The sequence below is a fragment of the Myotis nattereri genome, assembly GCF_964212035.1.
Source record: "Myotis nattereri genome assembly, chromosome: 13".
In the NCBI taxonomy this organism is placed as follows: domain Eukaryota; kingdom Metazoa; phylum Chordata; class Mammalia; order Chiroptera; family Vespertilionidae; genus Myotis; species Myotis nattereri.
In genome coordinates, this window is record NC_138088.1 from 59,274,222 (window position 1) to 59,299,913 (window position 25,692).

At 58.0% G+C, this 25,692-nt stretch overlaps 1 protein-coding gene across 1 annotated transcript in view; it reads left to right on the forward strand.

Moving 5' to 3' along the window:
- LOC308529083 ((E2-independent) E3 ubiquitin-conjugating enzyme FATS) overlaps positions 1–25,692 on the forward strand; it is a 94,769-nt gene that overhangs the window by 58,508 nt on the left and 10,569 nt on the right. The window contains exons 2-4 of the mRNA XM_081105094.1: positions 1,835–2,954; positions 21,408–21,601; positions 22,705–22,882. Coding sequence (XP_080961220.1) covers positions 1,835–2,954; positions 21,408–21,601; positions 22,705–22,882 — 1,492 coding nt within the window. The remainder of the gene's footprint in view (positions 1–1,834; positions 2,955–21,407; positions 21,602–22,704; positions 22,883–25,692) is intronic.

A 25,692-nucleotide genomic window follows, 5' to 3' on the forward strand; every position in this document is an offset into this window, starting at 1 on the left:
GGGAGAGAACATGGCCCCGGGAGTGGGCGCTGCCGGCCAGGGCCTGGGGGAGCCAGCAAAGCAGGCGACTCATCCAGCTCATCATCCCACCTCTCGGACCTCGAGCTCCTGCTTCAATTCTCACATCAGTTTCCTGCCTTTCAAACGAAATCTCACATCAGTTCGTTTTATTTCATATAAAAGGCTTCTGTTTTCAAAGCCATGCTCAGTGAACCCGTGGGAAGGACAGATGGGGTGACGCACCGACATCGTCTAATTGGGGAAGGTATTTGATGGAAAGGGTGTGATTGCTTTTTAAGGAAAACCTGCCCGATTTTAAAAATAGTAGCCCCAGCCCTAGCCGGTTTGACTCAGTGGATAGAGCGTCGGCCTGTGGACTGAAGGGTCCCAGGTTTGACTCCGGTCAAGGGCACAGGCCCGGGTTGCGGGCTCGATCCCCAGTAGGGGGCGTGCAGGAGGCAGCCGGTCAATGATTCTCATCACTGATGTTTCTTTCTCTCTCCCTCTTCCTTCCTCTCTGAGATCAATAAAAATATATTTTAAAAAATTAGTAGCCCGCCTGGGGAACGTCAGACAGCTCCCCGGTCCCCTCTCTTTCCCGGTTTCCCAGCCCCAGAAGACGAACTGGACACAAAGGGATGTATTGCAGGCTGCTATGGGCTACACTGTGTCCCCCAAATTTATATGTTGGAATTCTAACCCCCGGGACCTCTGAAGGCGACCGTACTGGGAGATGGGGTCTTTTGAGGAGCGAGTGAGGTTAACGAAGTCACTGGGGGGCCAGGATCCCATGTGACGGGCGTCCTTATGAGAAGGGCATGGGCACAGACAGGCCGGGGGAGAGCTTGTGAGGACGGGGAGACGGCACCCACCAGCCAACAGACGACGACGCGAAGGAACGGACCAGCCGACACCTTGACCTCGGGTGCCCAGGCTCCAGGACGGTGAGGAACCAGTGCCTGTTGCTCACACCCCGCACACTGCGGCTCCTCGTCCCGGCAGCCCTCACACACAGAGACGACTTCCGAGAGGCTGACATGATCCTTCATCACTTCCTGGGTCTCAGGAGAAAACAGGGTGTGGTCACCAGAGCTTCCCGACCAGCCGGTGCCGTGCATCGAGGAGCAGAGTGTGGTGTCCCCTCCTCGTTCCTCCCGGCTGGTTGGTTGGGGCTTTTATCAAAGCCGATTCTGGGGAAGCCTGGCCCGTGTTGCTCAGTGGTTGAGCATCGGCCGATGAACTAGCAGGTCACGGCTCAATTCCCGGTCAGGGCACAGGCCCGGGTTTTGGGCTCGATCCCCAGTGGCGGGGGGTGTGCCGGAGGCGGCCAATCAATGATTCTCTCACCATTGATGTTTCTACCTCTCCCTCCCTCTCCCTTCCTCCCTGAAATCAATAAAAATATTTAAAAAAAAGGGGGGGGGGTGCTGTTCATGAAGTGTGTTTAGATGCCAGCCTTGCACCGTGTGCCCATAGTTCACGATTGTCAAGACCAGCCTGTGGGCTGTGGGTCTGACCCAGTGCTCCCGGGCCTGTGATTACGGAAATGGGACGCTCCCCTCCCACAAACACATTAGTAAACAGAGCGGACACACCGGGGGGCGGGGCGGGGGGGAAGAAGAGGATTCCGCAGGCAGCGGGATGCGCCCAGAACAGCAATCAGTCCGCACACAGGTCCGGGCTGCATGCGCAGAGGCCGCGTCAGGCGCGGGGTACAGGCCTCGGACGAGAGCGTGGGGCGCAGCGCCCTGGGGCCCGTGGAGAGCCTGCGCCGGCGCCGGGACGGACGCTGGAACAAGTGGCTGGAATAACTCCGATCTCTTTCCATTTGCAGGAGACGCTGACATCACAAAACACGAAAATGATTTCGTCCTTAGTCATTTCGCAGCTGCTCGATGAGAGCAAGCCCCCGGAGAAGGGGACCGCCGTGCCCGCGCTGTGCGCCGACGCTCAGCCGCCCACGTGGCCCGGGAAGCGCGCTCTGGCCGGTCGCAGCGGGGTCACCATCAGCAGGGCCTTCGCGTTCCTTCCCGGCCAGCTAGGCCCTCAGCCGCCGGCCGGGGTGCAAGGACCGGAGCCTGCGCTCACCCCCAAAGAGGAGAAGCAGCCGGGCGGCAGCCCCCAGAAGGGGTTTGCATCCATCACCATCACGGCCCGGCGTGTGGGCCCCCCAGCCAGGGCCCTGGTGTGGGGCACCGGGGGGGACCCGCTGTGCAGCCGGTGCCGGGCCCAGGACCCTCAGCTCAGGGGCCGCCCTGCTCTGGCCAGCGGCGCTGACCCAGGTCGGCACCACGGACCTCTCGCCTGCACGGAACCCTCCGGAAGCAGCCCTGTGATGCGGCTGGGGTTCCCGGAGGCCCACGCACGGCTGTGTGACGGACACCAGTCCTGGGTGGCCAGCGTGGACCGCGGGGAGGACCGGTTCTCCCCAGGCCGCCCGCGGTCGGGGCAGGGCCCGCTGCTGTTCAGCTCCTGTGTGCACCTCAGGGTGACTCGGCGGTGCCCCAACGCCACCTGCTCTCCGGACAGGTCCCCCTCCGTCCCCGTGGAGCCAGCTCAGCCGGCCGGCCCCCAAACGCACAGGGCCGTCCTGTCCCTCAACCTAAACTGCAGTTCTCACCGACTGACACCAGATGGGGCAGACGGCCCGGCCACCGGAGGGCCAATCAGTAGCAGCCTGAAGCCGCAGCTGGCGGAGGGCTCCGGCCTCCAGGGCCCGCGCTGGGCCCCCGCCCTGCACCCCTCCTTGGGGCAGGTGCACTTGGGGGCTGGCACATGCCCTTGGAGTGGCCCCCCTCCGACGGAAAGCACAGAACTCGCAGATGCGGGGACTCGGCAGATCACGGCGAGGAAAGGGAAGGGGGACCACGGGACGCCTCGTCACACCGGCGGCCACACCAGCGCTCAGGCCAACCAGCTGTCCATCCACATTCCCGGCTGGAGCTACCGGGCAGGTGAGTGACACTCGCTTCCCGGGTGGGGCTCCAGCACAGACACCCCGCCCCCCCACAGGCCAGGTGCCGGGGTGAATGCCCGGCCAGGTGGATGGTGAGCTTCTCCATCACTCACCCCCTCCCAGGAGCAGCTCTCAGTCCACGGGCCGCACCCTGCGGTGTCTGTGCTGGCGGGCTCTCCGGGGTGAGATCCTGGGATCAGGAGAGGCTGGCCCTTCAAGCTTTGTTCCAACGACACATCCAGAGCATGTGCAGAGGCAGAAACTGTGGCCCAGGTCACCTTAGGGTCGGGTGGGCTGCGTCATCCCAGAGCAGGCGAGGACAGGGCCCCCCCCCCCCAGAGGTTGTCTCTGGTCCCAGCGTCTGCACATCCCACGGTGCCCAGAGCCTGCCCTTCCACTGTCAATCAGACGGCTGATATTTGTGGGTTGGCTCCATAATAGAGCGTGCGTGTATGTGTGTGTGTGTGTGTGCATATGTGTATGTGTGTGCCTGTGTGCGCACATAGGTGTGGATGTGTGTGAATGGGTGTGCACATGTGCGTGTGAATGTGTGTGAACACGTGTGTGTGAGTGTGTGCACATGTGCATGAGTGTGTGCATATGTGTGAGTGTGTGTGTGTGAGTGCACATGTGCATGAGTGTGTGTGCATGTGAGTGTGTGTGAGTGTGTGTGAGTGTGTGTGGGTGTGTGTAATAATTACAGGACATTTTCTAAAGGAAGCAAAGCTGGGCCTCTCCAGGCCGGACAGCAGCCGAGTTTTCTGTCTCCTCGGCCGTGTTTCGTGGAGCAGTTTGGCCAGGAAGTGCTGCTATTCCTGTGTCATGTGGCAGGCAGGGTCCCCAGGCCTGCTGGGCGCCCCTCCCCCACCTTCACCCCCCCCCCACTCCCACTCCGGGAGGCTGGGAGGGGAGGGGGCCACAGCCAGAGGCCAAGCTCTTTCTCTCTGTGCAAACTTCGATTTTCTGCTTTACTCTCTGCGAGAGACTCTGGCGTCTGAACGAGCGCCTTTCCACTTGGGAAAGATATTTAAAGGTAACGGCAGTGAAATAGGAAGGGCAGCATGTGCGTGATCATTTCCCGGTGCGATTCCCACCCATTAGCGCTGTGTTAATTAACAAAAGTGGCTGTGAAATATGTCAAAGCTGGAATGCGCGCAGACATGAAAGGATGTAATTAATTTGACAGGTTTATGTCTAGCCAAGGCTCAGGGATCTGTGAGGCCTGGTGACACACTCCCAGAGGGATCAGACCGTCGGGACGCCTGAGCCGTGCGGGCGGGGTGCAGGGGGGAGACGGGCGTGCATTTGGGGTTCTTGAAGAGCCCCTCAGGCTTGAAGAAATTTCCGCTTCATCTGCCCGAAGTGAAATGTGTGAGGGCAAGAGAGTCTGTGTGACTCTGGGCCCCTTAGCCCCGAAGTTCAAAGCTGCAGAACCTGGGGCTCCCGTGGGGGGCCCACGCCTCAGCTACAGGTGGGACAAAAGTAGGGTTACAGTTGTTCCCATGAAGAATAGCATAATGATCCCTAAATAATAATACAAGAATAAACCGTTTCACATACTCACAGCTGTAACCCTACTTTTGCCCAGCCTGCACACACAAATGTGTACACACACACACACACACACATACACACACATCCCTGTCCTTCGGGGCTCTCTCCCTCAGAATCTGCCGTGCAATGGGAAGTATTTCTTCCCACGTGACAAGAAAGCCCTTCGTGGACACGCTGTGGACCCCGTGCCTGAGATTTACAGGCACAGCTCCCACGCTCTAACCACCCCATCCGCCCTGTCCTAGTATAATCTACACCAAGCATGTCAAACTCGCGGCCCGCAGGCCACATGCGGCCCACAACGAATATTTTTGCAGCCCAGCCAATACAATGGTATGTAAGAAACGTTTTAATAAAAATTTTGTAACTTAATTTTTACAATATCCTATTACACATCATTATTAATAATGAACTACAACGTTCACTAATGACGGATGACTATAATCGTGTTGCATTCATTTTCCTTACGCGCCTTAAGGTGCGCCATTTCTCTCCACTAGCACCAGCAGCGAACATTTTAGCAGCCGATGGCCATGTCATTAGTCTTGTAATGGCTTGTTTGGTGCGTGCAACGGAGGGATTCCCTGCCAGGTCCCAGCGGAGGGCTGTGTCTGCCCGGTGCCGACACTAGACTCCGCCCAGCAGGGGCCTGTGGGGTTTAGTTCACGGAGCACGTATACCGCCCTCGGGAAGGCGCCACCACAGCCAGCAGGTGTCTGTGTCCAGCCCACCAGACCGTCTGCCTTAGACTCAGCTCCTCCATTCCCACGAGGAGCCCTTGCCTTACAAACGAGATTTGTCTTAATGATCCGGAGCCAGCAAGCTTTCTTTCTTAACATATGTGTTCATTGATTTCAGAGGGGAAGGGAGAGGGAGGAGGAAACATGAGTGATGAGAGAGAATCGTCAAACGGGTGCCTCCTGCACACCCCGCACTGGGGATGGAGCCTGCAACCCGGGCCTGTGCCCTGACCAGGAATTGAACCCTGATCTCCTGGTTCATAGGTCAACGCCCAAGCACTGAGCCACACCAATCCAGCAGCAAGCTTTTTTTTTTTTTTTTTGGTAAAGGACCAGATATTAATGATTAAGTATGGCTTTGAGGGGGCCAGGTGGTGTCTGTAGCAACTACTTAACTTTTCTGTTGTAGAACAAAAGTAGCCACTGTTACAATGAATGGATGAGCGCGGCTATGTTCCAATAAAACTTTATTTATAAAAACAGGTGGGGGCCCATGTTGGTCCCATAGGCTGTAATTTGCTGATTCTGAGTCATCCGTCCTCCAGGGTAAACTCCACCCTGTTTGCAGTGCTGCACGTCGGATTCTCTGGGAATTCAACTCGGAGATGGGTATTTACGGACTTTTGTTGGGCAGTGGTCTTGGGAATGGTCCCGTGGATGGGAAGGGAAGGGAAGGCAGCAGGGCCAGGCAGAGGCAACTGAGACCATCATACATTAACACATGCGAGGCCCCGAGAACAGCAAAGGGCAGAATAAAGAAGCGCAGAACCCTGAAGTAAGCACGGCTCATTTTTAGTGAACTCGCTCCCCTTCCCTCTCTCTGCACGTCTGTTTCTTTCTGTGAAAGCGTGGAGCTCCAGCTGCACATGTCATTTCCCCCTGGGTCTCTGCCACTTGGCACCGTGTCACAAATGTTTCCGGATGTTAGCAGGACTTTGCAAAGATAACGTTCATGGGCTTCCAAATGATGTGCCTCACGGACCGATCAGAGCTGGCGATTTCCTCACTGCTGGTCCTTCACGTTGCCACTCGTTCTTCGCTTTGGAGGTGATAGTCACGAGGAAACTTGGCGCAGGAGCCTTCTCTGCATGCTGGTGATTTTCTTTAAAAAAGAAATCCTTGAAGTGGAATATTGCGATCGGAGCACAGCCGCCTTTGTAAGGTTCTTGACGCGCCATGTACATTAGGCTCCCGGAGAAACCCCCTGAGGACCCTCTCTACGTGGTCTCGGCCAAGAGGATCTTCTGTCCTTCCTGTAGAGGAGGGAGCAGGGACCCCGTTGCGAATATTCCCGGGGAGCGAACCCCGCCGTGGAGAATCGCTGGTCTAGACTGAGAAACCAATGGTTGGTGCCGGGGGAATGCATGCTTTGTCGCGCTGAAGCTGGCATTGCTACGGTTGCTATTGAAGGGGAACATTTTGGTTTGTGTCTGCAGCTCACCTTGACCTTGGCCATAGCTGACTCAGTGGTCCCCACCCCTCTGTTGCCTTCTCCCTGGAGGCCCGGGGAGTGTCTGCATTTGGGCCCGATCGTTTTCTGTGGAGCACTGTGGGATGTGTGCACTATCCCTAGCCCTCACCACGCGCCCCCCCCCCACCCCCATGTGAGAAACGCAAATGTCTCCAGACACGCACTGGGTCGGGGAGAGGACAGAACCACTCTTGGCTGAGAACCACGGCCGCACTGTGCCCTGACTCCTTGCAGCCCGTGGCTGGGGACCACCCTGCTCAGCAATCCTCACCACGCTGACCGCTCAGTGCACCCTCCCAGCCTCCTCTCTCATGCACTGGCGCCCAGAATTCTGTGGCCTCTTCATGGGATGTGCTTGCTGTGTCGTCAGGGTCATTTGCTTCTTCTCGACAGCACGGTCACTCAGTGAGGATCCAAGTCCAATTCATGGGCACTGACCTCGGCGCGCCCAGCCGGGAGCCAGAGGCCTGGAGCACCTGCTCAGGACCTGGGTGCCAGGGGGGACAGGTCATCCTGATGACCCAACAAAGCCTTGCTGATGTCAGGGTCACGCAAAGGCCTGCTGCCTTTTCTTTCTCAAGCCACCTCTCCCCAGTGCCACACTCGAAGCCTCTCTGCTCGGAGCGGGTGGGGCACCATGTGACATTCCCGGTCCGGAGGTAGGTGGGGGAAAGTAAAGGGAAATTGCAGCACCCCCACATGGTTGTAAAGCTGAGGGGAAAAGGCCTCAGAATGCTGGTTCCCTTAAAGAACTCAGTCAGAATAATCAAGTATTGGCATGAAAAAACTTTATTGTCCTTCAGATGGTCCAATGTAATGCCAAAACCCCCCAGAAAATGCATGAAGAATGTTACAGAAATATTCTGAAGGTGTTTTGACTTGTTTAGCTCTTGGTCAAGGTGGATGAGATGGGGTCCCTCCCCCATGACCTTGAATGTACTGTCCCATCACTGCCCAGAGCCTGTGGTCTCCCGAGGTTGCTCCGGTCAGCCACCCGCTGTGACTGTGGGGGAAAGCGCTTGGTCCTGCTTTCTGAGTCACCCTCTCGATGGCATGAGTGGGTCGAGTCCCCACAGTTGTTTAGGGAACAGTCATTCTAATTGGCCTCTCGCTCAGGTTTGCCATGTGAAGTAAGAGAAATGGACTCGAGGCCTGTACTGGGCTGATGGGGTAACGGCCGGATTTGTACATTGGAAACTACAGAGCACCCCACGAATGAGAGCAGTGACCATCAGGGGGACCGGGCAGAAGCACCCTGGCGGGGGCGGGAGGGGGGGAGTGGGGCCCATCTCTGTTTCAGTTCCGACTCTGCCTGTTGCCGACCTGGTGTTCTCGGTGAGGTGACTTACCCGGAGCCCCGCACACGGTGGTGCGTGGTGGGAACTCAGCATGCTGCAATCATCGTTGGTCCTCACCTGAGCTGTCTGCAGGAAATGAATGTAGACGTGATTTGGGAAAGAGGAAGTGATAATAGTGTGGTGAATTCCGTAAGGAAAAGGTGTATGTTTCAGATATAGATGATGCTGGAGAAAAGAAAAAAATGTGAGAAACGGGATGTGTTTAATTCCTCTGGCTTAATGTTTTTTGTTTGCTTTTGTTGTTTTCAAAGTTATCTTAAAGTAGAGGCTCGGATCTTTCTAAAATGTGTGAACTTCTTTTCAGTCCTGACTAATGTTGGAGAATGAAGTGAATGAAGGTGGTAGGACTAGCCGTAAAGTCATCTTATACTACATTGTGCAAGGAGTTTGTAGTTAAATGCAGACATCTTTTTCACATTGCTACCATGGGGTCATGTATTTCCCATGTTAGGTCTTAGCCTCATGGTAATGAAGGCGTTACTGTGGGTGAAGGACCACAGCTCTCATCTGTGGATCCTAGTGATCTCACACAGTCCAGCGGCTGTTATCAGTGACCGTGGAAAGGTGTTCTTAAGCAGCAGAGAGCATCAGACACATCAGGGATGTGTTTTCACAATGTCTGTGCTGAGTCCTATGCTGGAATCTGAGTCTGTGGCTCCCTAGTTAAGAGCCCCATTCCTGAGGACGTAGGGGATGGACAATGATGTCCCTTCCACCTAACTTCTTTCTGGGGCTCGTATAAGAAAAGGCCCACTTATCAGGAGAAAAACAAATATGTTCATTAACATGTAGTGTTCATCTGTATGTGGGAGCTACCCAGGGAAAAAGAGTAACTCAAAGTGGTGGCTTAGAACTCTGGCTTATATGTCGCATTTTCAACAAAGACTAATTTTGTGGGGAAAGGACAGGACAAAAGAGAGCAGGTGTAGGCATCCAAGGTTGGCAGAGTGAGAAGATAAATATACGAGAGGAAAGTAATGGGAGATAAAAGCTGGTAAACTCTACGATGATTCCTCTGGTGACGTCTACAGGCTGATAGGGTCTATAGGGTCCCCGGTGATTATCTCCTGTCCCTCCTTGTAGAGGAGAGAGAAGGGACCCCTTTGTAAATTTACGTCTTGCTGTTAGACAGATAGGGGGAGGGCAGAGAGCTTTCCTTGTATCTGCTTCTTTGCAATTGCCTTCGCCTCAAAATAACCCTTATGCCAAATGTGCCCTGGGGAGCAAAATCCCCCCCGTGGAGGATCACTGATCAGACGAAGGAATCAATGGCTGGTGCCACACTGTTAACTGAACTGCAGTCTTTACTCAGATCTCACCAGTTTTCCCACTAATGTCCTTTTTCTGTTCCAGGAAACCATCCAGGACACCACGCTGCATTTAGTCATCATGTCTGTCGATGGTAATTTTTGACATTCAGATGTTATTCTTTTCTTCTTAACCCCTTTTCCTTTGTTTTCACCGGCAGGCTCGGAATGGCCTTCTCTGGCTTCCATTCCTCTCTGGTTCCTTCCTTTATGTCTGTCATCCCTCTGGATAGAGTTCCTCCGAGGGTGGGAGGCCGGGATCTGTTTTTCCTAAATGCTTTACCCGATGTCCACAGACTGTTGATGAGATAATATTCCTCTACTGGTTGAAAATGCCACTCATCTATCAAGTTCGTGTTTCTACAAGAATTTCCCTAATATATGTCGTCGTTTTGTTCTAGAAAATGTCATGCCTCTTGAATCTTATCGGACTCATAAAAGCTGCTCTGTTACTGCCTGTGAATTTGAAAGGTGGAGAATATATTAGACCCTGCTAGGTGTGAACTGTCCGCATTAGACGTGGCTCATTCTGGCAGGAGTCAGGCTGTGAGAGACTGGCTGCCGTAAGACCTTCACAGATTTTGATTATTTTACTTTAAAAATGTCCCCTCAGTTGAGTCCCCATCTCTCTGAACTGGAATACTCCAGGGACCTCCTCTACATGCAATCATACAATATTTGTCTTTTTGTGGTTGGCTTCTCTCACTTCCCATGATGTCCTCTGGGTCCATCCATGTGGTAGCCCCGTCGGCATTGCCTTCCTTGTTAAGGCTGAGCCGTACCCTGCTGCCGGCACAGACATTCATCAGTCAGGGACGCTGGGGTTGCTGCCACGTCTCGGCTTGTGTGAATCACGCCGCTATGGACACGGGTGTGCAAATGTCTGTCTGAGTCTCTGCTTTTAATGCTTTGGTTATACACAGACCCGGTAGTGGAATTGCTGGGTCGCATGGCAGTTCCGTGTTTGACTTTCTGACAACCCGCCACTCCATTTTCTTTCTTTCTTTCTTTCTTTTTTTTAATATATTTTTATTGATTTCAGAGAGGAAGGGAGAGGGAGAGAGAGAGACACATCAATGATGAGAGAGAATCATGGATCGGCTGCCTCCTGCATGCCCCCCACACTGGGGATCGAGCCCACAACCCGGGCCTGTGCCCTGACCAGGCATCGAACCTGGGACCTTTCAGTCCTCAGGCCGATGCTCTATCCACTGAGACACACCGGCTAGGGCCCACCACTCCATTCTCCGCAGCAGCCGCACCACGTCACATCCCCACCTGCAGGGCACTAGCTTCCCAGCTTCCCCACACCCTTGCTCACACTTGTTGTTTTCTTATTTTTCTGATAACAGCCATCTTACTGCCTGTGAAGTAGTATCTCGTGATGGTTCTGACGAATCCCTACAGATGTGGCGTATCTTGCTGGGTGCCTGTTGGCCATTTATACGTCGTCTTTGGATACATGTTGATTCAAATCCTTTGCCCATTTTTTATTCAGGTTATTCCATTGTTTCCATTCCTAATTTCATGAATGCTTTTTTTTAAAGTGCGTGGATGTTGAATACTGACATATGTTTTATGTACCTATTAGGATAATGCTGGGACTTTTCTCCTTTATTTGGTAAACATGGGGAACGACATGGATTTGCATATGTAAATGAACTATCTACTTCTAGGTTAAACTCTAGTCATCATGATGCATTATACTCTTGGTTGCTGTTGTTAGTCCTCGGCGAGGATGTTATTTTTTTCCATGTCATTGTGGACCTTGACGGTGAGCCGCACCCGGCGGGGGGCTCGTGCGTAGAGACCCCCAGGTCATTCTGAACTTGGGTTTGACATTCCCACTATTGTCCTCTGACTTCCCTGCCTTGAGAGAGGAGGAGTCATTGTGGCACCACCCAATAGTGCTGGGTCTGGAGGGAACGGGCAGCGCATGGAGAGACCTGGAAAGCAGAAATCGCACGTTTTAAACTCCGCCCGAAAACAGCGTAGAGGTGAACCACTGCGCCCCGTGTTGCCGGGGACACTGACCGGAAAGGTAACTTCCTCTGTCCCGGGTGCACTCGGGCTCCAGGGCAGAGAGAAACGCGCCAGTCAAAGCCAGTCCCGCGGATAATCGGCCTGCGCTGAGCCCGCGGAGCGGGTGGGGACTCCCAGGGCGAGACCGTGACGTCTCCGGGGGAAGGTGGCCTGAGCCGGATGGAGCAGGACGTCCCCGGGGGGCGGGAGCCAAGGACAAATGGGACATGTCCTCGGGCCCCTGGGGGCTTGCAGGGCTGCAAACAGGATGTGGTCGTGGAAAGAGGTCAGGGCCAAGTGCTCCCGGCCTCACTCGGGCCGTGGGCGCTCTCCCCGCTGCGCGAGGGAAGGCACGGGCCCTGCCTCCAATCGGTACGAAAGCTGCGTCCACGGAGCTAACGCGAGGCTTACTCTGAAGATGCCCAGTGGAACCTCGGTCCTCGAACTGAATTCGTTCCGGACGGCTGTGCAAGAGGCATTTGAAAACCGAGTCATTTTTCCCGTTAGAAATCACGTAGAGGGAATTAATTCGTTGCAGACCCCAGATGACCCCCGTGTTTACCTTCCTCACATGCAGGACATGTCTAATGCACTGTGTAGTCCATCAGTAGACTCGTCTTTTCCTAAGTGTATGGAACCGCCCCCTCGTAGCCAAAAGGAGTCACTCTCCGCGCTCACCCAGGGGGGCAGAGGCAGCATTTTCGCTTTTCCGCGTGTCACTGCCTCCGAAATGCTGTCCCCGCTGACTGCTCTCCTTTACCCCAATCAACAGCAGTTCTTCTGCCTCGTCAATGGCCTTTGGTCATTGTTTCCTTCACACCCTTTGCAACATTAGCGCTCGTGAGGCCTCTTTAAAATTGTGCTAATTGTCCATTTCACCAGCAATCAAAGCAAAACTATATACATGTTCACAACACAGCTCCTGAGATGTTTACAACATGGGCTTAGCTGTAAGCTGACCCGTCCTGGCGCGTCCTCTCCTTTGTCTATGGCCTGAGACCCGCTTCTTGCCATGCTGAGGGGTCGGCGTGAAAGGGTTTTGAGGTCCAGAACCCAAGTTAAGCACGACACCTTTCCCCCCGTGAACAAGCTGGTCGAGAACCGAATTGCCCCCGATGGGAGGCGTCCGGGAGCCAGGGTTTGCCTGCATGCCTGTTTCCTGGGGGTTTCCTGGTAGAATCCATCGGTGATGTCGACCCACACCCCAGAGGCTGGCATTTCAGACAACCTGCACTGGACTGAGACGCCGCCGAGCTCTGGGGCCCGGCTCCCGGCGGGCAGGTGAGCGCTCGGCCTGTCCTCAGCATCGAGCGCGCCAGCACACGGGCGCCGATCCGCGGTCCGCAGGGGAAGGCGGAAGAGGGCTCTTAAGGGGATGTAATTGGGTGTGAAGCGTCGTTACGTCCTGAAACTGAACGCGCACAGCCCGAGTCCCTGCCGCCGAGTTGAATTAGCTCCTCAACCCGAAGACACGGGAGTGTAAGTCCCGGGACCAGCACGGCCCAGGATGCCAAGTGCCCAACAGCGGAGTTCACTTCGGCTCCACCTGCTAAGCACGAAGGGCTGTCGGTCTGATACCATGTGACTCCCTGGGGTCCCCGCCCGTTCAAACCTGCCGGCCACATGCCTATCAGCATGGTGAACAGTCTTGCCTTTTTAAAGATGCATTTCACGACGACTTCACTGGGATATGAACCACATGCCGAGACTGCTTCAGCCAACACCACCTCCCCGACGGCCATCCCGGAAGGCAGTGAACTTGTGAACGTTGCGTGTTGTTCCGTGTTATTCTGCAAGAGTCCCTCGTGTCACGGGGCAGGGCCCTTAAAATTAAAGCGTCCCCCAAACCAGACTCATCCCTTAACTCCTTTTCCAGCAGAGAAACGTGCATGTAAGACGCGGGTGATGTTTCCTGCCAGGAAATGCAACCCCCTTCGCGTCGCAGGCGGCGTCTGCCCATCTCGTTTTCCCTGATGACACACGCGCCGGGGTTTGCTGTCTGGGCCGCGTGGCCTCTGAGGCGGATCTCCGGCTTCCTTCCTAAGAATTCCCTCACACGGCGAGGCTGGTGGTCGCGTCAGGGCTGGGAGACGGGTAATTTCAAATCCAGGGGAAAGCCGTGGCCGCGAGGGCCGGCTCCGTCGGAAGGAACCGGTTTCCGTCGGAGTGTAATTGATCTCTGCTTCTGTCTGCACTCCTCCACCCACCTGGCTTTTGTCTAATCGTCTACCCATCTGGCCGTCTGCTCAGCCGGAGTGCAGAGAGCACGGGAAGTCGGAACCGCTCAAGTTTCCTACTTAGTTCATAACCGCTTTCGGAGCAGAAAAGGCTGGAACTGATGTCCACGGTGAAGTGGCCATAATGAGCTCTGTCCGCGTGAGGTTTCCCTAACGCCCATCCCATGGAGCGGGCGCACACAGCCCCACGGTCCCCTGCCCCTGGGCCCTTGCAGCCCCGTGGCTGGCAGCACCTGCCACTGTGCCGGCCCAGGGAGGGCCAGGAAGGCTCCCGCCAGCCCCTCAGCTGAGTGAGCATCAGGCAAACAGGCCAGAGGCGCGCAGACGAGGCCGGGCCAGTCGGGAACGGGCTAGTCTCCAGGTCTCCTCGAGGCCACGGAGGCCCAGAACCAGCCCCGCTGAACTGGCATGGCTTTGCCATCATGAGGGCGAGGGTGGGAGGGCCCCGGGTCACGGCATCCCCCTCCTGCAACACATTCCGCAGACGTTGCCGCTTTTGGGAACACCAGCTCGGGGAGACGAGGCGGCCGGAAGTTCACGTGCGGTGTGGCTGTGCGGTGACAGGGTGAGCGTGGCCCGCGAAGCTGTCAGGGTTTTGACGGGTGTTAACACTTTATCGCCGCCTTTCCTGCCAACACGGGCCTTTGAAAGGACGTGGGTGTGTCTGAGTGTGATTTTATGCTGCCCGAGGGGTGTCGTCTGCTTTCCTGCCGTACCTTCTAGTGACTGCACATGTAGGACGGGAGTCATCGGGACTCTGTGGAACCCCCTCTTCCGTTATCTTCTTTACCGGCCACGTTCCGGGACCACAGCTCTTGTGTGGAACCTCAGTACAGGACCTGCCCTGGTGACTAGCATCCTGGCCATCAAACGAGGGAGGGGGGTGTACTTTTCAGGGACCACAGGGTGTCCCCGAAACTGCCTCGCCCACACCTGGAGCGGCAGCTGCTGCTGTCCGGCCGCCAGGCCTGGCGGGGACAGGTCACCCGCCTGCGGGGCCTCGGGAAGGAGCTGGATCTCCCGGGCAGCCACTCTCTGTCTCCTCTGGGTTTGTGTTTTTACCATCGCAAATAGAAACAATACATGTGTTTTTCTTCAGCGCATTTTATTTTTAGACAATCTGGAAAACAAAAGGCCGTCCGTGTAGCCACTTGGCTCTCATTAGCGTTCATGGGAGAAAGGCATCTTCATGGAGGAAAAGGATCCCCCGCCCCCCCGCAGTGTATAAATAACCACAGGCTGTGGCCTCAGGAGGCCTGGCCGCCTCACACGCACGTCGTCACTGTGCCCTCCCGGGGTGGGAGGGGCTCCCCGAAGCCCCCCAGATCTGGGCAGGGTGGGTTCTGCCGGCTGGTGGGAAACCCCCTGCCTTGCTGATTCTCGCTGCATTCTCCTCCCGCCTCTCCCCGGTCCCAGGGCACACCCCTGTGACCCCAGAGCTGGTCCCACCGCGACCGGGCTTTTCTGAGAGGTTCTGAGTGTTTGTACGTGTGCGCCCACCTTGAAGACCGTCAGGGCAGAGCAGAGGTTTGGCAGGAACCCCACGGATGTCCCACGGGTGCCCCCTTCCCAGTGCAGATCTTAGCATCCCCCTGACCTGGCTGAAGAGTCGGGGCCCTTTGCAGGTGAGGCGGCTTAACACGAAGGCTCAGAGGGCCAGGCCGGGCCGGGCTGCCCTTCAGGCCCCTTGTTGCATGTGAAGGTCACCTGAGGGTCGCAGATCTTCCGGGCCCTGCAGTGACCTCCGCATGCCTCCCTCTGGCCTGCTTCCCAGCGGAGAAGCCCGCACAGGGCACTAGGTAAGGGACAAGACCAGAGGAGAGCAGAGCCCCCTCCCCTAGAGCTCCCGCGGGCCCAGGAGGACGGCTGGGCTTGCCCCACATAACGTGGGCACAACCTCCAACCCACAGTGCCCCTCACGGGCCTGCATCCAGTCAGTTTAACAAAATGGGCAGGAGAAGCAGCCTGGGGCCTGGGGCAGGGACCTGGTCCAGGAGGGAGCAGACTGTCTCCCGCCTGTGTCTTCCTGCCGTATAATTCCTCCTGCATTTGAAATGAGGGTCTACCTGTCATAGGAGGGATCACATTTATAAGGCTGTGCCTTACCTACGGGCTATCTTAGGGCTGGTTAAGCTGTAACACTCACCTTCCCACAGCGCACCCTTCTTTTTCAGTTCACAGCACCCATTTCCCCCTCCCAGGACAGGACGGTTATTATCCCATTGTCCAGATGAGTAAGTTGAGGCCAGATTGGGCTGGGTGACCTGTGCATGGTCATATGGTTAGTGGGAGGTGGAGCCAGGCAGGAGGAGACCCCAGGTCTCAGGGGGATGGGGGGGGGCGGTTCCAAATCCTCTCCTTCATTTGTATTTGAAATACCTTCCACCTTTCTGAAATGATGTCATGCTGCACACGTGGCCATCCTGGGAGAGCCCGTGCCCTGCCCGCTCCCATGGCCCACACAGGTGCTTGGGGAACGGAGCTGACGCGGGTGTGAGTCCCAGTAGCTGATGGCCTGTCCCTGCCCAGCAACCGATGGCTGGAACCGTAAACCGGGCCGAGCAGCATCGGATGTGTTAACAAATGCAGCACAGGAGTTTGCCAACATGTTTGTGCCGTGTCTGGTGGATTGACAGATGCAGAGAGAGTGAGTCACATTTCGGTTTCTGGGAAGCGACTTTCAACTCCATGAAAAACGACCCCTCTGTCAAGTTTCTTCTCCCCCGTCACCTTTGCAAACCCATATGAGCTTGAACTGTTTCAGACTCACAGACACAGGGCAAAACCAGTGCCAACACCCCGCTCCCCTCAGGCTCACATGCAGGATGTGAACAATGGCCATTCTAACAGGCTCACATGCAGGATGTGAACAATGGCCATTCTAATAAGCATTTGCCTTCCATCAGCCAGCGCCGGGGCGCCCTACAGACAGTCTGTGCCTGGAATCGTGCTCTTTAAAGGGCACTGTGTTCCAGTTTGGCCAAAAGGTCCCTTGGAAAGGGATCAAGGTGAGGAACAAAGGCGCAGGAACCGGGTAGGACCCGAGGGTGTGACACCGGGCGTCTGGCCTTCCTGAGAGAAGCGTTAGGGACATGCGTTGGGGCACCGAGAGGTTTAAAAGCAGGATGAGGACGAATCAAGGACCCTTTTTCCTTCTGTTCTGAAATCACGTATAAGCTGGGTAGTCCATCCCCAAAAGGGGGTGGGGTGGGCATAGGAAAGAACAGTGCAGCCCCCTCCCCAGTCATCTGTGCAACTCGCTGCCCGTGGTGCCCGGGGTGTAAAGCAGCCTCCGCTGCATGGACCGAACATTTGTAAATGCCAGAAGGAAGGCGCTTCCTCCCCAGCCCACACGAGACAGCTCGCGGGAACGGAAGTGCCGGCCTCTCTCCGGTCCCCCGGCGGATGGAGGACACATTGTCTCGGGAACAGATTCTCATTTTCAGTGACTTCTCCCCATGGCTCCAAAATGATGATTTTCTTTTTTGTTTTTAATATATATCTTTTTATTGATTTCAGAGAGGAAGGGAGAGGGAGGGAGGGAGGGAGGGAGAAAGTGAGAGAGAAAGAGAGAGAGAGACATTGATCGGTTGCCTCCTGCAGGCCCCACACTGGGGATCGAGCCTGAAACCCGGGCATGTGCCCTTAGCTGGGAATCGAACGGTGACCTCGTGGTTCATAGGTCGGCGCTCAACTGCTGAGCCACCAGTCGGGCCAAAATGATGGTTTTCAGTAAGACAGTGAGCAGTGTATCTCCACAGAGACATCCTCCCCTCTGCGGGCGAAGGGGAAACGCTGTTACTAGACTCAGATGCTTACGTAGCATTTGAGAGACAGTTACACACATTTCCGTGTTCCTGGAGCTGAGGGCTCTCTCGGGCCAGCTCACACACCAAGCCTGCTTGCTTTCTATGACTTGCTCTCAGCGACCAGCGAGGAATAGCTCAGCAAGTCCACACGAAACCGGGCGACGGGCGGAGCGTCTGTCTGCAGCGACACCACCTGTTTCCTTCATCGGGACGTGAGGGTCACCTGGGGAGGGGACGCGACGGGACGGGGAGGATGTGAGCGGTGGAAGCCTCGAGGTCCAGTCCGGGGCGAGGAAGGCAGAGACCAGCCAGCGCGGGCTCTCGCTCTCTGCAGCCGCCTGCGGTCTGGCCGGCCGGCCGGGATGCCGCCTCGCTTGGCCCTGAGATTTCTCCTTCGTTGCTATTTCCATGCGCCTGTGCTTCTCCTCAGAGGCCCAGGGAGTGTCTCGAGTCTGATTTTCAAAAATCGTTCTTCAAAGGGAGCGGCGCTCTTAGCAGAGGCTGCACACGGGGCCGCGGTGTCCAGCGGGGTGGGGGGCGGCATGATTGAGGTTTGTGAGAAGCGCAGAGAAAACCAGAAAAGGGATGTGCGCCAGGCGAGGGGCCTCCAGCGGCCCCCGCAGGGCTGAGGGGCGGAGCCCGCACCTTTTCCACGCCGTCCCACGGCTTGCAATCCGCTTCCTTGTCTGACCTGGGACCCTGGGAGGTATTTCTATCTCCACAAAATGGGGTTTCCAGACCTTGCTCAGGAAATGAGGGTCTGGATGAGGGTGGAGGGAGGACCAGGGCCAACCTGAGAGGCAGGAAGTGGAGGTGTCCTGGGTCAGGCCTGTCTGCTCCCTGCCCGGCCCCACACCAGGGACTCCCCAGCCAGAGTCCTGAGAGGCATGGAGGAGGGGGTTCTGTGACCAGAGCTCCCAACACCGGGGACTCCCCAGCCAGAGTCCTGAGAGGCATGGAGGAGGGGGTTCTGTGACCAGAGCTCCCAACACCGGGGACTCCCCAGCCAGAGTCCTGAGAGGCACTAAGGAGGGGGTTCTGTGACCAGAGCTCCCAACAGCGGACACTCCCCAGCCAGAGTCTTGAGAGGCATTGAGGAGGGGGTTCTGTGACCAGAGCTCCCAACAGCGGGGACTCCCCAGCCAGAGTCCTGGAGGCGCATTGAGGAGGGGGTTCTGCGATCAGCGCTCCCAACAGCGCTTTACACCCCTGACTCTGCATCTCACACCGTAGGCCCCATCTTTGGTCGCATTTATTAGGCTCTTCAATGGGCTCTTTCATGTTGCTCATTTCCTTCACGCATCTCCGCGTGAAGCCAGCCAGGGTCTGGCTGGAGGCCAGTGGCCGCCGAGCGGAGGCCAAAGATGCGCTTCCCCCAGCAGGTGCGACTGCAGCGTCCCCGTGGTCGCATTCAGCGAGCCTCCGGCAGGCTCACTGCCCATTTCCCATTGGTGCTGGTCAAGACGGGGAAACGCGGTGTATCGTTCCAACGACTTCCAGGCAACAGCGGTCCCAGCCAGAATGACACCGACGCTGCTCATGTTTTATTATGCCATTAGCTTGATTTCAACATGTATCTTAATAATGCAGATATGTTCTCCTATAAAATATGATTACATCAAGTATATACATAGCTTGCTTATTACATACAGAGGTCAATTTATAAAAATAGATACTATCCTAATAACGAAAATAAATAAAAAATATGGGACATTATTACCTCATCCTAGTGGTGACTTGCCTTTCCAGATGGGGCTGAGGGTGGTGGAGGAGGGATTTGAACCGGGTACCTGGCCGGACTCCACTGCCCGGCATGCAGAAGGTCACGGGCGTCCCTAAGGCGCCAGCGAGCCAGTCCCTCTAGAGCAGGGGTGGGGAACGTCCGGCCCGCGGGCCGTTTAAGGCCCGAGAAATCATCTGTTCTGGCCCTGCCAGGCCATTAGGGGTGAGTTCCTGAAACGTTTGACCAAACAGAGCAGCTGGTTTGTGAGTGGATCATTTCGTACGGCCCGTGAATGCTGTGACAAATATCCCCGTGGCCCTGGGCCGGAAAAGGTTCCCCACCCCTGCTTCAGAGCCAGGGCCTGGGAGCAGCGGAGGCAGGGGCTCCTCGGTGATACGGGGGCTCCTTGGCGATACGGGGGGCTCCTCGGTGATAGTAGGGGCTCCTCGGTGAGCCCAGGGCAGTGCCGGCAGGGGTGAGGGTCCCTGTCCCGCGCTGAGAGCTGTGGGCTCCAGTCCCGCAGGCAGCTCTGCAGCCCAGCCGCCTGTCCCGGGGCATCGGATGTGGGGGCATCAGATGTTTGGGCGCAACTCTCCCTTTATTTTTAGTAGAAACGAAAGTTTTCTGGAAGCGGCAGGAGGCACGTGAGGCTGTCAGGCACAGAGCCGCGGCTGGTTAAAGAGTTCCTTCCTGTGGGCGCAGCTCTCTGCCCGGCAGCTGGCGCCCAGGGACTTGCTGAGATGGCGGGGCTCCCCAGACCCCTTCCCTGAACCTGGTCCTTTGCCCCTTCCACGGCCTGTGCCCGGCTCCACAGGGAGAGGCTGTGTCCACTGGAGACAGTGCCCAGAGCGAGGCGAGGGAGGCGGGCTGACTGCTTCCTCCCGGGTGTGCCTGTGGGATCATCCCTGGCCCACACGGCCCTGCCTCTCCCGGCTCAGCTCCCAGCTGCCCCTCTCCCCCCGTGGCGGGAGGGGAAGCAGGACCGGCCGTTTCCACGGCAGTAGGCTCTGCCTCCCGCATGGAGAAGGCCGTCCCTCTGAGGCCTACTGTGCGCAAGGCCAGCCCCCCCCCCCCCCCCCCCCAGGCTGAGAAGGCCGCTCCCAGGGCACCGCAGCTCTCAGGCTCAGCCGGGGCGGGTGTGCGATGCTGCTCCGAAGCTGCGGGTCTGCAAGGCCGACCCCGACCCTCTGTAACTGAGGCCCAGGGTGATGGGTGAGAGGCGTCGGCCGCCCCTGTGCCCTCCAGGCTGGTCTGGGCCAGCCGCTCCCACAGAGGGAGCCAGTAGCTCAAACCAGGCCATCGCTGCTCTAAGTGACATGAGAATAAAGCAGCAAAAAGGCAGCGGGGCCCAGCACGTCCGCGGGAGAGCAGCGATTTTCTTCCTCTGCGGGCTCTCCCCGGAGCTCTGGGTGAGGACAGACCACCTGCCGGGGAAGAGTCGGGCTGTCACTGTTAAGACGTTTATGGTCATTGATCAGAACAGTGTCCCTTGAGCTTCAGAACGGGGAGGTTTGGTGAGGCTGTTGGGAGCTGGGTGGGGAGGGCGGGGGCTCAGACAGGAGAGAGGCCTGGGACAGACGGGAAGGACACTGGTCAGGGAAGGAGCTGGTTGGTAAGGGACACTGGACAGCATCCATGCACCTTCCACACCCAGAGGCCGCCGGCCTGCAGGGCTGGGGGTCAACCCACCACCTGCCCTCGTCCACGAGGAACGTCCCCATGGCCCCGGGACGATCCCGAATCCAGCGCTGAGACGGGACCTCCCAGGACCAGTGTCGCCAGTGGTCGTCATGGCAAATTAAGGGGAGGGATGGATAATGAACGCCACCCCCCCCCCACCTTACATCATGATCATAGCAAACAAGATAAAGCCGTCCCCTGTCCCCAGACAACAAGCGGTGATGACTTTGGACACAATTACCTGCAGTGGGGAGCAGAAAGGGTCTTCTCAGCTGGGGGGGCGGGGGGGGGGATTTGACCGTCGGCAGCCTAGGGAACACGCCACAGCATCGTTAGCGGGTCGTGAGGGCTGGCTGCCCACGGGCACTCCTCCCGTGACCAGGGCGGCCGGGGGTCTGTGATGAGCTGTGATATTTGCGGCTTAACGAGGCCCCTTAATAACCCGCTGGCGTTTCCGTTTTCAAAATGGTCTTCCGTGTCTCACGGCGGCGAGGGGCCAGGAGAAACGCGCTGGCGCCACTAATTGGACTCCCCTCCCCCCGCCCCCCAGGAGACGTCACCTGCTGCGACCTGGTGCTGCAGCTGAAGGAGTGCCAGACGCGGGAGGCTGCCGCCATCCCTGGGCCCGCGCCCACGCTCGCGCCGCCCAAGCCTGTGCCTGCCGAGGAGCCGGAGACCCCCGACCTGCGGGAGGGCTGCTCCGAGTGCCAGCAACCACCAGCCAGCCCCTCCTTGACCTTGCAGGTGAGGCCCTCCGCATGCCACACCCGACTCCCGCCACTGGAGACCGCTCTTGGGGTCACATGACCTCACTTTGGCCTCTGAGGCTGGAGACCTGTCTCGCCTTCGTTGAGGCTGTGCCTCTGGGCAGGTGCCCTAGCCTCTCTGGGCCCCTGTGTCACAGTGTGAGTCACGGAGACCATGACGTCTTTTGGGCACGATCGCCGTTTCTCCTGAAAAGGCACGTGTGTGACGCTGGCGGACGACCTGGGTCTCAGCTTCCTCAGGCTCCCAGTCCCCACCCCCCACCCCCCACCCGGGAGCGAGGGGCTCAGGACGCTCCCATCCCTCCCCCTCAGGTCCCTGGGAGATGGAATTAGAGCGTCCGCTTTGGGTCTGTGGGAAATGAACGAATGGGCAGGGTGGCTGGTGGAAGAAAGGATGGTAGACGGTTGCCTTTGCTCTCACAACCCTGATTGGTTCTAGTCCACCGTGTGCAGGGGCCGCAGGGCCTGGGGGGGCTTGTGCCATCCGTGGGGCTGGGCCGCCTTTCCGTGAGCTGGTGGGAAGCAATGGGGACCAGATAACTCACTGACACTTTCGGTCCCTGAATTGTTCTCCTGCTCAGCTCCTTGGCCAGTCAGATGGATGTGCCCCTCCCTGTGCCCCTTCTCTTAGAAATGCCTGGCTCATTAGTTGAGCAGCAACCTATGAACCAGGAGGTCACAGCTCAATTCCTGGTTGAGGGGCTCGATCCCCAGTGTGAGGTGTGTAAGAGGAAGCCAACCCATGATTCTCTTATCACTGGTGTTTCTCTCTCTCCCTCTCCCCTCCTCTCTGAAATCAATCCTATATAATAAAAGGCTAATATGCAAATCAACCAAATGGCAGAATGACTGGTCGTTATGACGTGCACTGACCACCGGGGGGCAGACGCTCAATGCAGGAGCTCCCAGAAGCCATGGGGAGCAGGCCTAAGCCAGCAGTCGGACATCCCCTGAGGAGTCCCGGACTGCAAGAGGGTGCAGGCTGGGCTGAGGGACCCCCCCCCCAGTGCATGAATGTCGTGCACCGGGCCTCTGATAAAAATATATTTAAAAAATAATCTCTTTTCCCGGCTCCCTCAGGAAGCACTGGAGGCCCGGAGGCCACAGTTCATCTCTCGCTCACAAGAGCGGCTGAGGAAGCTGGAGCTCATGGCGCAGCAGAGGCGAGCACAGCGCCAGGAGAGCCCGGGGCCGAAGCCGGGCCCCCTTCCTGTCCGCGCCAGCAGGAGGCAGTTCACCGTCCCCCATCCGCTTAGTGGTGAGCTCGGTGGCTGGGGCGGGGGGACTGGGGGATCCTCGGCTGGGACCGGCACCCCAGGCACTGGTCCCATGCTGCCACCATGTCCATGGGACCGCGTTCACACCCAGGACCTGAGTATCACGGAGCCGGCCCTAGGAGCTGGCCCATTTTGGAGAGTCTATGGGGCACTGAATTTTCAGAGCTTCCTTGGGCCACAATTCACCACGAGAGCCAGGAAAAAAGCCACAGGACCTCACCGCCAGGGGAGCAAGTTCACATTCTCGGCTCCTGACAGACACTGCAGGAGGCCCCTCTGCCCTTGACAGATGTTAGGGTGCGGGGCGGACCCCCACTCGTTGGCATCAACATTCATCATCTGGGAACCCCTCACCTGCTGAGCCCCGAGGGTGGAGGGCGGCGTCCAGGTGGAGAGGCCGGTCGTGCTGACCCCACGGGGGGCCTGTCACTCAGAGGAGGGTCATCAGGAGCCTTCCCGGCCGGCGCCGGGCTGGGCCCTGAGCAGACGGGCCTCGGGCCTCTCTCCACGGAGCCTGTGAACAGACTCCTACACCAGCAAGGACAGCAGGAGGCGAGGGCAGGAGAGGTCCCGGAGCCCATCCTGGCGGCCGCAGCTCGGATCTGAGGATCCGGCGGCCAGGGAGCCTCAGTTGTCCTAGGGGGTTGTCCTGGGATTCCTGTGCCGCGCCCCTCCCCCCCTCCCCTCCTCCCCTGGTCCCCGGCAGGCGGGGCCGCATCCCCCAGAGCGCTGGGGGTGGGTGGGGATGGTCTCAGGCCCCGGCAAGGCGGAGGTGAACGCAGCCTTCTCGGGGCAAAGGATTCATCAGTCACCCGCCGCGCCTTCCCGGCGACACTCCCACGTGCTAAGGACAGGAAGTCGCAAAGGGAGGGGGCCTCGTGCGCTCTGCAGGCCCCACATGGTCCGGGCACCGTCCCCTGCAGTACCCGAGGGCCGCCTTGGTCCTGCGCCTTCGTTTCCGGGCTGCTGTACGGAAGGACCGCGGCGGTGCGGCTGGGAAATCAGCAGTGGGTCCTCTCAGAGTCTGGAGGCCAGATCCAGAATCCAGGCATCTGAGGTCCAAGTGTCTCAGGATTGATTCCTGCGGGGGTCTCGGAGGAGAAGCCATCGGGGCCGCTCTCCTGGGGGCTCTTGGGGCTTCTGGGGGCTCTGAGACTCCTTGCTGTTCCTTGGCTTGTAGATGTACCATTCTGGCCTCAGCCGCCATCTTCAGTGGCCTCCCCCTGTGTGTGTGTGTGTGTGTGTGTGTGTGTGTGTGTGTGTGTGTGTCTTTGTGTCTGAATTTCCTCTTCTTCTAAGGACATGAGTCCTTGGCGCAGGGCCCACCCTGACCCAGCGTGGCCTCGCCTCACCCCGAGGGCATCCGCAACAGCTCTCCTTCCAAACGGAGTCACGGCCACGCACCCCGGGGTGGAACGCACCGTTTTGGGGAGACGGTCCTAGGCGCTGCGTCACCCTGTGGTATTTTGCCCGAAACAGATACCCTTCCAGGCTCACATTCCTTTACAAGGAGATCTTCAGACCGTGTGTGCTGCAGGGGTCGGACCCGTCACTAGTTTAAGTACCTGAGGCAGCTTTTCATGACCCCGTGTCCGGCCCCTGCCTGTCCCCCGGTGTTCGCGCGCTCGTGTCTGTCTGTTCGCGGGTGAATCAGACACGTTCTGAAGCCAGAGCCGGTGCGGGCGCGGAGAGAGGCGGCGGAGTCAGGCCGCTAAGCCCGCCTGCAGCCGGTCTGCCTGCGCCTGTCCCGGCAGGAGGCTGAGGGCGGCGCAGAGGTTCTCGCTGCCCAGCTGGCTCATCACTCACACGCGGGTGCGCCGGCTACGGTGGCCGACTGTTAGCAGCGGACGGCATGGCTCTCCGAGCAGGGCGAGCACCGCCCGTCAGCCTTGACCCCAAGCAGGCTGGGAAGGTTCGGGTGGGAGCTCTGGCAGCTGGACAGGGGCAGGGGGACAGCCGGCACCCGACGTGCAGGGACAGTGACGACGGGGCCGGGGGCCAGTTGTGCCTGTTGGCTGATGAATGCTGAGCGGTCTTTGAGGCCCAGGGCAGTGACACACATATGCCTGCACACGTATGTGAGGGTAAATGCGTTCCCGTGTAGAGATGAGGGGACGTTTACCCCTGGTAGGTATCACAGAGACCGGGAGGCAGCGTGACACAGGTCCTGCCCGCAGCCCCCGTCCTTACTGCCGTCCCAGCAGCAGTGGCCTGACCTCCCAAAGCTAATGAGCGCAGACGCCCCTCTCCCCTTTCCCCACCTTGCGTGGCCCCCGCAGTGATGCCAGGTGGGTCTGCACCGGTCTCTTAGCAGGCCCTTCTTGAGACCCCGCTGTGTGCCCTGCCCAGTCCCTGGTCTCACAGGCCTCCCCACATCGCGGGGGAGATGGGCAGGCACAGAGCCAATGACCTTGGGATTTGCTAGGTGTCCTGGAAGGAGTTGTCCTGGGTTGCCATGGAAACCACAGGAGGTGGCTTTGTTCCCACGTTGGGGGTAGGGCAGGCTCCTGACGGAGGGGACCAGGTGCAGTAGGATGACTGGCACCTGGTCGGGGTGGGGGTGGGAGCCCAGCGGGGAGAGGGGGCTGGGGTGCTCAGCCAGCTCCGCTGGACCGTGAGATGGGGTGTGGAGCACGGAGGGAGGTGGGGCCAAGGTGAGCCCCAGGAAGCTGCAGGGACTTGGGTGCTCTGCTTCCGAGGTTAACCTTGTCCCGGGGCCAGAGCGGGGGCAGGATTTCATAGCAGAGCTCCCGGCTGGATGTGATGAAGGCCAGGCTGGGGCGGGGCTGGA